General features: G+C 36.4%; 1 protein-coding gene across 3 annotated transcripts in view; it reads right to left on the bottom strand.

Moving 5' to 3' along the window:
• Positions 1 to 6,263: 6,263 nt before the first annotated feature.
• The window catches only part of AREL1 (apoptosis resistant E3 ubiquitin protein ligase 1), a 66,935-nt gene continuing 61,389 nt past the window's right edge, over positions 6,264 to 11,809 (bottom strand). For all 3 annotated transcript variants that reach the window (XM_051977597.1, XM_051977599.1, XM_051977598.1), the window contains exons 19-20: positions 9,195 to 9,370; positions 6,264 to 9,082 (exon numbers count right to left, since the gene is read on the bottom strand). In XM_051977597.1, coding sequence (XP_051833557.1) covers positions 8,980 to 9,082; positions 9,195 to 9,370 — 279 coding nt within the window. In that variant the 3' untranslated portion in view covers positions 6,264 to 8,979. The remainder of the gene's footprint in view (positions 9,083 to 9,194; positions 9,371 to 11,809) is intronic.

Below are 11,809 nucleotides of genomic sequence, written 5' to 3'. Positions count from 1 at the left end.
CCCTTTTACCTTATATAACCTCATATCCTTCTTATATAACCAAAGCAACATTGCACACATGAGCTAAGTATATACTTCCCACAGGAACCACATAAACTACTTGCTATTGTATGTAAATGACTTTTTGCCACCTGATATCACTGCTTCAATTACAACACAGGTTGTCACCGCCCCCTGACTTCTCAGGAAGGTTGAGAACCCTTAGATGAGATGGGGAACTGAACCAGACATTATTAGCAGATTCCCTCCAGGCTGAAAGGTTTTATACCTCATCCAGAGTTCCTCCACTATCTGTGGCCCTCTATAACTGTTAATACTATTACTTGATTGTAGTTAGAAAAATGCTAGTTATAGTAATAAGAAAAAAGAAATGGAAAGAATAACCATAGACAAAAAGGGGAAAAAAATACTTCTTTTTGTACATGATAGGATGTTTTACTTATACAGCCCTAAAGATTTAATGAAATTAAATTGAATGAAATAATTATTAAATTAAATAATAATTTAAACAATCAATCTTTTCATATATCAACAAAAACCAGCAAGAGATTTTTTTAAGTTCCAAAATAACTTTAAAAAGTGTAAATGATTTGGCAATCCAGCTACCAATACACAAAGCAATCTTAACTATAACCACAAAACACTCTTCAAAAAGAGTTCTAAATAACTATAAATTGTTTGTTGTATCAACCTAATAAAAATGACAATACTACCCAAATTAATTTAAAAACTCAGTGTAATTCCAATTAAATTACCAAAGTCATATGATATAGAGCTAGAAATAATAATAATAATAATATAATTCATCTTGTGTGGGACAGGTGCAAGACTACCTTTCCCAAATTAACTAATCTAATATAATTCATCTTGTGTGGGACAGGTGCAAGACTACCTTTCCCAAATTAACTAATCAGAGATATCTTCAGGTATAAAGAAAAAGCATTTATTTAGTCCCTGCAGGGAAAGACCCAACACACCCAGGAGGCATCCCAGCTCCTGTCACCGGTTCAACCTGACCAGCAGGAAGTAGAACATCTGGTTAAATAGCAAAAGACCCAAGCCTTTTCACTAGATAATGTCCACTTCCTAGGAGTCATATCACTTCCTTTAATTTCACTAACTTCTTGCACCTCATCTTCTGGCTCTGGGAATAGGGATCTTGCGACTTTAGTCTCAAACTGAGAAAACTTCATCTAATCAATCCCATTCAATCTGGAAGAAGAAAAGGTCAAGAATGAACATGGCATTTTTTTTTTTTGAAATGAAAAGGAAGGGTACTATATCTTAAACTACATAACACAAAACACTAATTCTTGAAACTGTTCATCAGTTAAAGAAAGAAATGTTGATCAATGGAATAAATTATATATAAAAGCCTATATTTAGGCTCTAAATAGATATATGACCAAGTTATATAGCATTACATCAAAAAGCACTTAGAGGATCAGGAAAAGAGCTAAATTGACATATATTTTGATATGTGGAAATAATTCTCAACTAAAAAAGTGCTAAAAAGCATCTATATATGTAAATAATTATGTGTGTGTGTATACACACACACACACACACACACACATACATATATATATATATATATATATATATATATATAAAACCAAAAAAATGCTAGAAAGCATGACAAGAAGTAAAACACAATTTTGAACATATAAAATTGAAATGGTTTTGTTCAAATTCAATTCAATTAATACCAGAAAGAAAATCATTAACTACGAAAAATCTTTGCAGAAAATGTCAGTATTCAAGATATGTAGTAAAATGTTTCAAAAATATAGAACCATTCCACAATATATAAATGTAATAGAATACTATTGTTCTTTAACAGATGAGCAAGCTGATTTCAGAAAAGCCTGAACAAAGACTTACCTGAACTGAAGCTGAATAAAATGAGCAGAATCAGAACATTGTACCGTTATAGTAAGATTATGTGATGATCAATTATGATAAACTTGGCTCTACTCAGCAATATAGTGATCAAAGACAATTCTAATACACATAGAATAGAAAATGCCATTTGCATTCAGATAAAGTGTAGAGGGCCAGTAAGTCCATGTCCATATTGGCTCACCATCTTTTCTAACAATCTTTGGAAGACATATTCGGGGTAAATTTAGGAGAATGAATGCTACACGAACAAGGCATTTCAACTATACTATTTACTCTTAATGAATTAAGGACATATTTGAGGTAAAGACATCAATATGATAACTTCTGCTATTAATTACTACAACAAATACTTTGGTATTGATAAAATATCACAACTATTTATAATTCTTTTAATGTTGATGAGCATCATAACTAGGCTATTTACAAGTCTGTGTTGATAAGTATCTTGGTATTGATAGTTAAGGTGGATACTGAAATGTCAAAGTATGGAATGTGCATTAAACCTGGAGGAATATGATGCCAAGTGAAAGTAGCTAGTAAAGTCTTAATGCTAGCCTAAAAGGTATATTAAGCCTGGCACTCAGATTAATAAATGAAGATTGTAAAACATCTTCCGCCTAGCCTCAGATATTCACACTATTAGTTAATTAATGGAGCTGGATTCCAACATGAAAGAACTATGGGGACTGAATATAGATCTACTGAGGGGTAAGAAATGAGGGGTGAGAGATACCCTAACAGCAATGGGGTCCCTAGGCTGGTGTCACAGGTTTTCTGCAAAAGAATTCGCAGTCCTGATCTCTAGGTGAGGTTTTTGGCACAAAAAAAAAAGGGGGGGGGGGCCGGAGGTCATTACACTGAGAAGTTACCCAGCAGGCCAGTTCCAGACAGAAACTAGCAAAGATTTGGGTACAGAATCTTGATTTTTATCCAGCCTTCTAAAGTTTGGGGCTAGGGAGCAATTAGGGGCTAATTTTTAAATCAATTAAGGGAGGTGATTGTTTCCCAGACAAATGTGATTCCCAGATCAATTGGGAAGTGGGACCAAGTAGCTTTCCCAAGGGAGATTCAGGTGGGTGGGGATCATTTTTAAGAATTTCCCCAAGCCAGATTGCCTACCCTCCACAAAGATCAGGGACACACAGAGTCCCATTACATCAGATCGAACAGAAGAGTTTACTTTTTCATTGTTCCGTTTTATTATTTTTTCTTTCTTTCTAGTGGTTTTTTCCCTTTTGTTCTGATTTTTCTTGCACAACATAACAAATCTGGAAATATGTTTAAAAATAATCGTACATATAAAATTTATATCTGATTGCTTGCTGTCTGGGAGAGGAGGTTAGGTAAGGGAAAAGGAGAGAATAAATTTGGAACACAAAATCTTATAAAAATGAATGTTGAAAGCTATCTTTACATGCATTTGGAAAAATAAAATGTTATTGAGAAAAAAAATTTTTAAATTTTTAAAAAATAACCATTCCACAAGAGATAAGTAATCAAAGAATATGAAGCAGTTCTCCAAGGTGAGCTTTCAACCACCATATTGAAAACATTCTCCAAATTAATACTAAGAGAAATACAAAACAATTCTGAGAAATTATCTCACATTTATCATATTGGCAAAGATGACCAAAAAAAGGATAGTGACAATTACTAGAGGAATTGTATACATTAATACATTGCTGATAGAACTATGAATTGATCCAACTATAAAGTAATTTGATACTATAGATCTTGACTTCATTAGTTGTGCCTGCTCTTTGAGAAGGGATATCATTACTAGACATAATAGAAAAAGATAGAATAAATTTCTTAGCTTCACATTTAATGACCATCCCATCTTGGTTCCAATCTACCTTTCCAATAATCTGCTTTTCATATATTCCATGTATTCTGTGGTCTAGCCAAACTGGTCTGCTGTTTGCCAAAGTGGTAGATTTGTTTCTCTCCATGTGCTTTTCTATAGGTTATAGACCTAAAATGTGCTCACTACTCTATTCCTTAGAAACCTTAGGGGGCTGCCTACCCCAAGCATGTGAAGATTTTTCCAGGCAGATAAGAACAATTTGCTCCAAAAGCATTGTGGAGTGCTTAGAGCTTGGTCAGACATTAAAGACACTAAGATCATCTACTGCATCACAGGCCATTGTCAGTTGTTTTGGCTTTTGCCCTATCACTGGTCTTCAATGTCTCAGGAAGAGCGAGGCTAATGACTTCAAATAATTCTCACTTAAATCCAATTTACAACTAAGTCAAGACATTATCCCATGATGTCATTGGTCTTCAAAACAAAGATTAATAATATAACATGACTAGGTATACATCCCAAAGAGATTAGAGAATGAAGGAAAAGGACCCATGTGCATAGGATTTATATCTAGACTTTTCGTTTAATAAAAAGCTAGAAACAAAATGGATGTCAATCAATTTTAAAACGACTGAATAAATCATGGTTAAGGTAATGTGAAATATGCTGTAAGAAATGATAAAAGAGAGATACAAGGAAACTGTGGAGGACATATAAATTAACAAAGAAATTGAATCAAAAGAATAATTTACACAACTATAATACTGTGGGGAAAAAAATCATGGTTAGGTCATTCAATCATTTCAGTTGCGTCTGATTCTTCTAGATCCCATTTGGGATTTTCTTGGCAAAGATACTAGAGTGATTTGCCATTTTCTTATCCAATTCCTTTTATAAATGAGGAAACTGGGGCAAACAGTATTAAATGACTTGCCTAGGTCACAGTTTTTGAAGCCAAATTTGAACTCTGGTCTGATTCAAGGCCAGCACTCCATTCACTGAGCCATCTAGCTGCCACATGAGACATAAGAACTACGATAAATACAATAATCCCAACTCCAGAAAACTGATAATCCCTCCTTCTAGTAAAATGTTTTGGACTTCTAGTAAAAGTGGTTCAGAATGAGATAGAAAATTTCAAACAGAGCCAATGTGTAGCTTCCCTTTGTTCTTTCACTCCTTGGTTAAGTTAGAATTCTGTTTTTTCAGGGTCTGGAAAAGCTCAGAAGGGTTCATAGAGCAGTGGGGTATGGAGAATTGATATTTAAAAAAAAGCTAATATCATTGATGAAAAATAACTTAAATATAGAGAAGAGAGAAGGAAGTTTGGAAAGTCACAGGTGGGCAGAAAAGTGTCAGAACTACCATGTTAAATTTAAGCAAATAAAATATACAAAAGTGTCAGTATGATCTTTTTTTCTTCTTTATGTGGGCAAACATTTCTATTTCTTGAGTAAATCCATTAATAAAATGTTTTTGAAGAAAATATTTTCATGTATTGAAGTGAAAAGAGACTTCTATTAAGTAGTAACACAGGAAAAAATTTATATTTTATTCATTGAAACAAACTATAAATAGTTAATAAACAAGTTTAGATAGCTGTAGTTAAGTTTATGATTAAGTTTTCAATAAAACATTTAAGATTTTTAAAAATCCTTTCAAGTCACACAGGGACTCAGCCAAGGAAGAATGAGATACCATCATTATTAATCACTTACCTGAAAAAAACAGGATGTTTCCTCTTCCCTCTTGATTAAGGTCATTTCACTGGGGGGTCAAAGGACTCTGCCTCGTCTATTTACAAAACATATCTGTGTTACAAACTGGCACTACTTAGAAAAACTGCTTTTTTTGGCCAAACTCAAAGCACTCAGGAAGAAGAAAGAAATGGGTTTCTTCAGAGTCAAGGCACAAGGCCAAGCAGAAATGTTAACAAGATTTCAGCGGATTACACCTGTGCCTAGTGGCACAATGAAGACAGGAGGACCTAAGTTCAAATATGGCCTCTGTGACTCTGAATAAGTCATTTAACCTGTTTGCCTCAGTTTCCTCAACTATAAAATGGGGGAGGGAAATAGTACCTATTGCAAGGTTATTGTGAAGATCAAATAAGATAATATTTATACAAAGTGCTTAGCACAATACCTGGCACAGATTTGCATCAATCAGTTTAGAAAAAATAATTCATATCTCATATCTTCTGTAATGTGCTTGCTCCAAAGACCCACCCCAGTGTCATACAGTGAATTTGGAGGCAGCACCTGGATTCAAATTATCTCTTCCTCTTAGGGTCTTAGTTCTCTCATCTTGAAAATAAGGTTAAATCAAATGACCTTCAATGTCTTCCAGCTCTGGGTATCCAAGTTCTCTGCGTCCTCCATGAAACATTCTCTATTTAGTTATTATGATAGATATTATGCCTCTTTGGACAGTCTCGCGTAGCTCTTTTAGCTCTTTTCTCCATCTCCAGCCTGGATGATTCCAGCTTCTCAAAGAGATTTTTAATACTATTTAAGAAAACTCTAAGTTTCTACTTTAAACAACACACATATTATTTACTATTTCTTTTAAACTTTTATTTATTGTACAAACTATTTACACCATCAGCTGCAATTGCCCACATGGATCAAACCCTACCCAGATTGACCAATCTGTAGCAGGGACTGGCCCTTGCCCCAAGTTCCTGAAACATGCAGCCTTTTCCTTTGTTGTGAACTCCGTTGACCCCAAAGCACCTCAATCCCAAGGGAATAAATAAAAGTGCCAACCAAAAAATTATATATCAAGAACTACCAAAAAATTAATAGTCTTTCCCTCAATGTTCTATATAGTCTTCCCACACTGGTAAATGCCAAGGGTAAGATGGGAAGATCAGATAGGGCCAGGAGCCTTTTTGGACTGAATGAAGGAGCAGGGTAAACTGGAGGTGGAAAAAAAACAATAGATAGTAAGTACCAAAGGGGTTTCATTAACCAGATATTGAGGACCCATTATAGATATGGGGTTGCTCCAAGAGAGCTATTATGGGACTCAAGTCCCTCTAAACAAATACTAAAACTAAAGCTTTACAGGACTTCTAGCCAAGAAAAAAACCTTAATTCCCAGCAGTAAGTTCTCTGGAATTGTGATTAGGGGATCCAGAAGAGGGCCCACCACAGGAAAACCACAGAGGCAGTCCACATGCCCAAAGCTGGAAACCCCCTATCTGGGTTTCAATCTGAGGATTGAAGGGTTGTTCCTGTTTTCCAGGGTGGTGACTGCACCTGCCTTCTTATATCCTTCTGGAAGAGGATTAAGGCAAGAAGCAACACCTTGTCTGGGTCCCTGAGGAGAGCAGTAAACATGGGGCATGGAAGAGCTAGGAGTGCTAAGGCCCCAGCTGCAAGATTCTGGCTCCAGCAAATGGGAGAGGACAGCACCCTGGTCAAGAAAGAACAAATGACAGCTGAAAGAGACTGAAGCCACAGAGGAGCTGTAGCAGCTCAGGGAGAGGGAAAAGAGTATGGGTGAGAGGGCATGTCCCTCCTGGTCCCCACCTGAAGGTTCCCAAGAGGCTGAGGCCCTGCCATAAGTTCTGTCTCTTCAGGATTTTTGTATACTTGCTGCTTTTGGCAACAAAGATGGCTTGTAATATTCTTGGTGTAAAAAGCACTCCACTGGTGCAAAGCATTCTTGAAAATGGAAACTTTTCAAGAGGGCAAAATTTCTTATGTTGAAATTATTATTATTATTCAAATTTGTAATAAAAAAGAAAATCTTCCAAGAGATATTTGTCAGTTTCCACCAATCAAGACCCTCCACAGTTTCTCAGAAACCAGCATTCATAATTTCTTTGTTTCTTTCCACCTTGCCCATAGCCCTCCCATCCCTGGTTGAAAAAGGGAAGGTACTGATACAGCTAAATTTTTACTATTAAATCAGCTCTCTTTTAAGCATACTCTCAGTGCCCTGAACCTGAAAGAAAGGACATAGGAAGGCTTTACCACAGGTCAACAGTGTTCCATATTTCAGGAATTCTAGATCACTTTCTCCTTACCTCAGTACTCCCAGAATGAAAAAAAAAAATAGTAAAGGGGAAAAAAAGAAATTCATATCTACCAGGGAGAGTTAAACTAATGTTCTAATTCTTTGCTAGTAAGATTTCTCCAGTAGAATTCAAATGGATAATAAATAGGATCCCTATGCTAGAAAATTTTCTCTAGCAAGGTCTTAAGACAAAATACTAGTGCCCTGCAAAAGATGGATTCACAGAATATAGCAGACTGTTTAAGATGGAGGAAAGTGAACAGACCCAACTGAACTTCTGTGAGAAGAAATCTAATGTACCATAATACTGGCTTCTAAATAGCCACATTCAAGAATGCCCCTTGATTCTGCTACAGTTAAAGGTTGAGATATAATCATTATGTTCAACTTAGGGGACTGTAGCTCTATCATTTTAAATATTATAAACCGAGTCAACTTTCCTCACCTGGCCTGAATTTAAGAGGGGGAAAAAAAACCCAGCAAAAGAACTCTCTTGTGGGGCTTTGTGAATTCTTGTGGAAATGCTTACAAGAGCAGCTTCTTTTCCAGTTCTATATCCAGTGTCATCTGACACCAGGAGAAGGGCACCTTTGTGCTGCCAGTTCCCATTAGAGGTAGTACAACGCTATGGCCTATGAATGTCTGCTTTATGCAGGGAAACAAAGCAATGACCAGTTAGACTGGCTAGTTCCTATAGCAGATACTATGATTCTCTCTGCTCCTGATGAGAAAAGGCATCATCCTTTCCACAGAAAAGGTCTTGAGGCTGTGTCAGATCCCAGAGGGAAGAAAAAAGGGGGGTTCCATTGGGGAGCATTAGCAGAAGGAGCAAGGCATGGGCAGATATTAAGGCTTCCAGCGAGCCAGATGTCCAGAGTTCAGAACCCTTGGTGCACAGTCTTCCAAAAAACAGGAAGCCCCAACTGCAGAGATCTTCTGTTCACTTAGGACCAAGTGGAATTCCTCTTCTTTCAGATGGGTAACATGCCAAAAACTTCCAATATTTATGTACCGTACCGAAGTGGCCTATGGTGAGGAGAAGGAAATAATAGGGGATTTAGGGACAAGGCCTATAAGGTGGCAAAATACTCCAGAAATAAGGGAGCATGCAACATCTTCTGACTGACTGCTCTGTCTGCCCTCAGGGGCGGAAGGCTATGTCTATGCTCTGCCTGAAAGGGAACTATGCGCCCAGGGCACTCTGGAGAACCTAGGGTTCGGATGGACAGTAGAAGAGTGGATCAGAGCATGCCAAAGCCCTCGCAGCCCTCACTGATGGCCAGTTGCAGCATTTTGTGCACATCTTCATATGAGTCATATGTAGGGAGGCACAACTGGTTGAAACTGGAAAGCAAGAAGAAAATCAATTAAATTGCATTAGTAAAGACTGGCCATAAATGACATCCTTTTGGAGGAACTTCTTTCCACCTCTTGTCCTTTGTGACCAAACACTCACCATGTGTGTGCAGTGGGTAGCGTGCTGTGGGTAGGAGCTGCAATGATCTGGAATGAGGGGCAGAGGGCAGCAAAGCCTCCAGGGGGCAACTGCGAGGAGCCAGTTGTGAACTGAAGCAACCTTGCCAACTCTTCCTGCGTGAGACTGGAGACCACAGTCCAAAACCATCTCATCACCTGGCAAGAACAGCAAAGGGTCAGAAAAAACAAGGAAAGCCCTGATGCTTTAGGGAACAGAAGAATAAGCTCTGGGATATTCAGGAGCTACAAAGGAAGGATCAGGTATAATGATTTCTTCTAAGATGAGCTCGAACTGCTGCATGGGTTCAAAGCATTGGTGATAAGTCCATTCCATTCTAAGACTAGGAGGGAATTCCATTCTACTCAGAAAGTAGAATGATGCCAAAGGCAACTATTTGGCTTTGGAAGGCCTTTCCAATCTAGCTCCTTCTCACCTTTCCTATTCTCTCACTCTCCTCTTCTACCCATCTTCTGATCCCACATCACTGGTCCACTTGCTGCTCTGAGACACAGCCCTCTACCTCCTGACTCTTTTTAGTGGATATTCCTCGTGGCTGAAACAGTTTGCCTCCTCAGCTCTGCCTATTAGCTTCCCTGGCTTCATTAGAGATAGTTCAAATCCTACATTCAGCAAGAAACTGGTGCCTTTCCTCTGGAATGGTCTTCTATTTTCTCTATCTTGTTTGTACTTAGCTTTGATTATGCTTATATATAATTAGAATGTCCATTAGACTGCAATAGACTCCATTAGAATGTCAGCTCCTTGATGGTAAAGACATCATTTTCCTCTTTTTTTTTTTTTTTTTTTTTTGGTATCTCAAGCACTTAGCTCTATGGCTGGCACAAACTAAATGCTTAATAAATTGTTGACTGAATGATTATCTTTGAAATCCTTTGTCTGAAAATAGCAAGCCTCAGTCTGATCTACTTCAAGGATAGAGTTTGTGTAAAAAATGTTGTAATTAACCTTTGCTATGAATATTTATTAGCTGGCTAATTATTTGCATTTCCTACTGCTTATGTTTCAATTATCCTGATGCATGAACTAGGAAAGTTCTTAAGGATTCTCCTCCCTTAACATTTCAATCTTTTTACTTCCACATTTCATTCCTTTCCATTTAAAACATGTCTACTTCTTTAACCCTCTTTAACCTTCTTCACAGTTTCTGAATTCTGAATTCTCTAGTTTGTTTCCATTTTGAAATCTATTTCCCAAATGGCAAGGTGGGATGTGTGATATGATGAAGTATAATATTTACTTTGATCATTTAAGAAAGATCTAATGATAAAATTTCTTTCTGAATAAATAATAACTACAAAGCTAATCCTCATATATTATAATGACCAGGCTTGTATACCCCACCTTTTACTCGAGAGATGAGAGGCTCTGTAATAGCCTACATTATATAATATGTGTGTGTGTGTGTGTGTGTGTGTGTGTGTGTGTGTGTATCACTATATATAATGTCCAAACTCAGTTGATGATTTAGTTTTACAGAATAGCTAATTTTTCTCCCAATTAAAATTTTTTTTAATTACAAAAGTTGGCACAGAGAATAAGGATTTGGAAAAAAAGTTATATAAATAAAAGATTTAAGTCTTTTTTTTTATTTTAAAAGGTTTTTTTCTTATTAATCATGTTGGGAATGAAAAATCAGAACAAAAGTGAAAATCACAAAAAAGAAAAAACTTTTGTTCCAATTTTTCTTTCCCAACACCTAATATGGAAATATTAAAAATGATTGTACTAGGTAATGAGGAAACCAAATTATCACTCTTTGCTGATGATATGATAGTATAGTATACTTAGAGAACCCCAGAGATTCTAATAACAAGTTATTAGAAATAATCCATACCTTTAGCAAAGTTGCATGATACAAAATAAACCCACATAAGTCATCAGCATACCTATATATCACTAACAAAGTTCAACAGTTAGAGTTACAAAGAGAGATTCCATTAAAAGTAACTACTGATAGTATAAAATACTTAGGAATCTATCTGTCAAAGGACAATCAGAAACTTTATGAGCAAAACTATAAAACACTTTCCACACAAATGAAGTCTGATCTATCCAACTGGAAAAATATTAAATGCTCTTGGATAGGGCGAGCAAATATAATAAAGATGACAATACAATCTAAACTAATCTATTTATTTAGCGCTATATCAGTCAGACTCCCAAAAAACTTTTTTAATGACCTTGAAAAAATAACAACAAAGTTCATATGGAAAAACCAAAGGTCAAGAATTTCAAGGGAATTAAAGAAAAAAAAAATCAAATTAAGATGGCCTAGCTATACCAGATCTAAAATTACATTATAAAGCAGCAGTTATCAAAACCATTTGGTATTGGCTAAGAAATAGACTAGTTGATCAGTGGAATAGATTAGGTTCAAAGGACAAAACAGTCAATAACTTTAATACTCTAGTGTTTGACACACCCAAAGACCCCAGCTTTTGGGATAAGAACTCACTTTTTGACAAAAATTGCTGGGAAAATTGGAAACTAGTATGATAGAAACTAGGCATTGGCCCACACTTAACGCCATACACCAAGATAAAGTCAAAATGGGTTCATGACTTAGGCATAAA

This window comes from Antechinus flavipes, chromosome 2 (genome assembly GCF_016432865.1).
Source record: "Antechinus flavipes isolate AdamAnt ecotype Samford, QLD, Australia chromosome 2, AdamAnt_v2, whole genome shotgun sequence".
NCBI lineage: Eukaryota > Metazoa > Chordata > Mammalia > Dasyuromorphia > Dasyuridae > Antechinus > Antechinus flavipes.
Note: the sequence above shows the minus strand (reverse complement) of the source record. Positions and strands in the feature narration are given on the sequence as shown.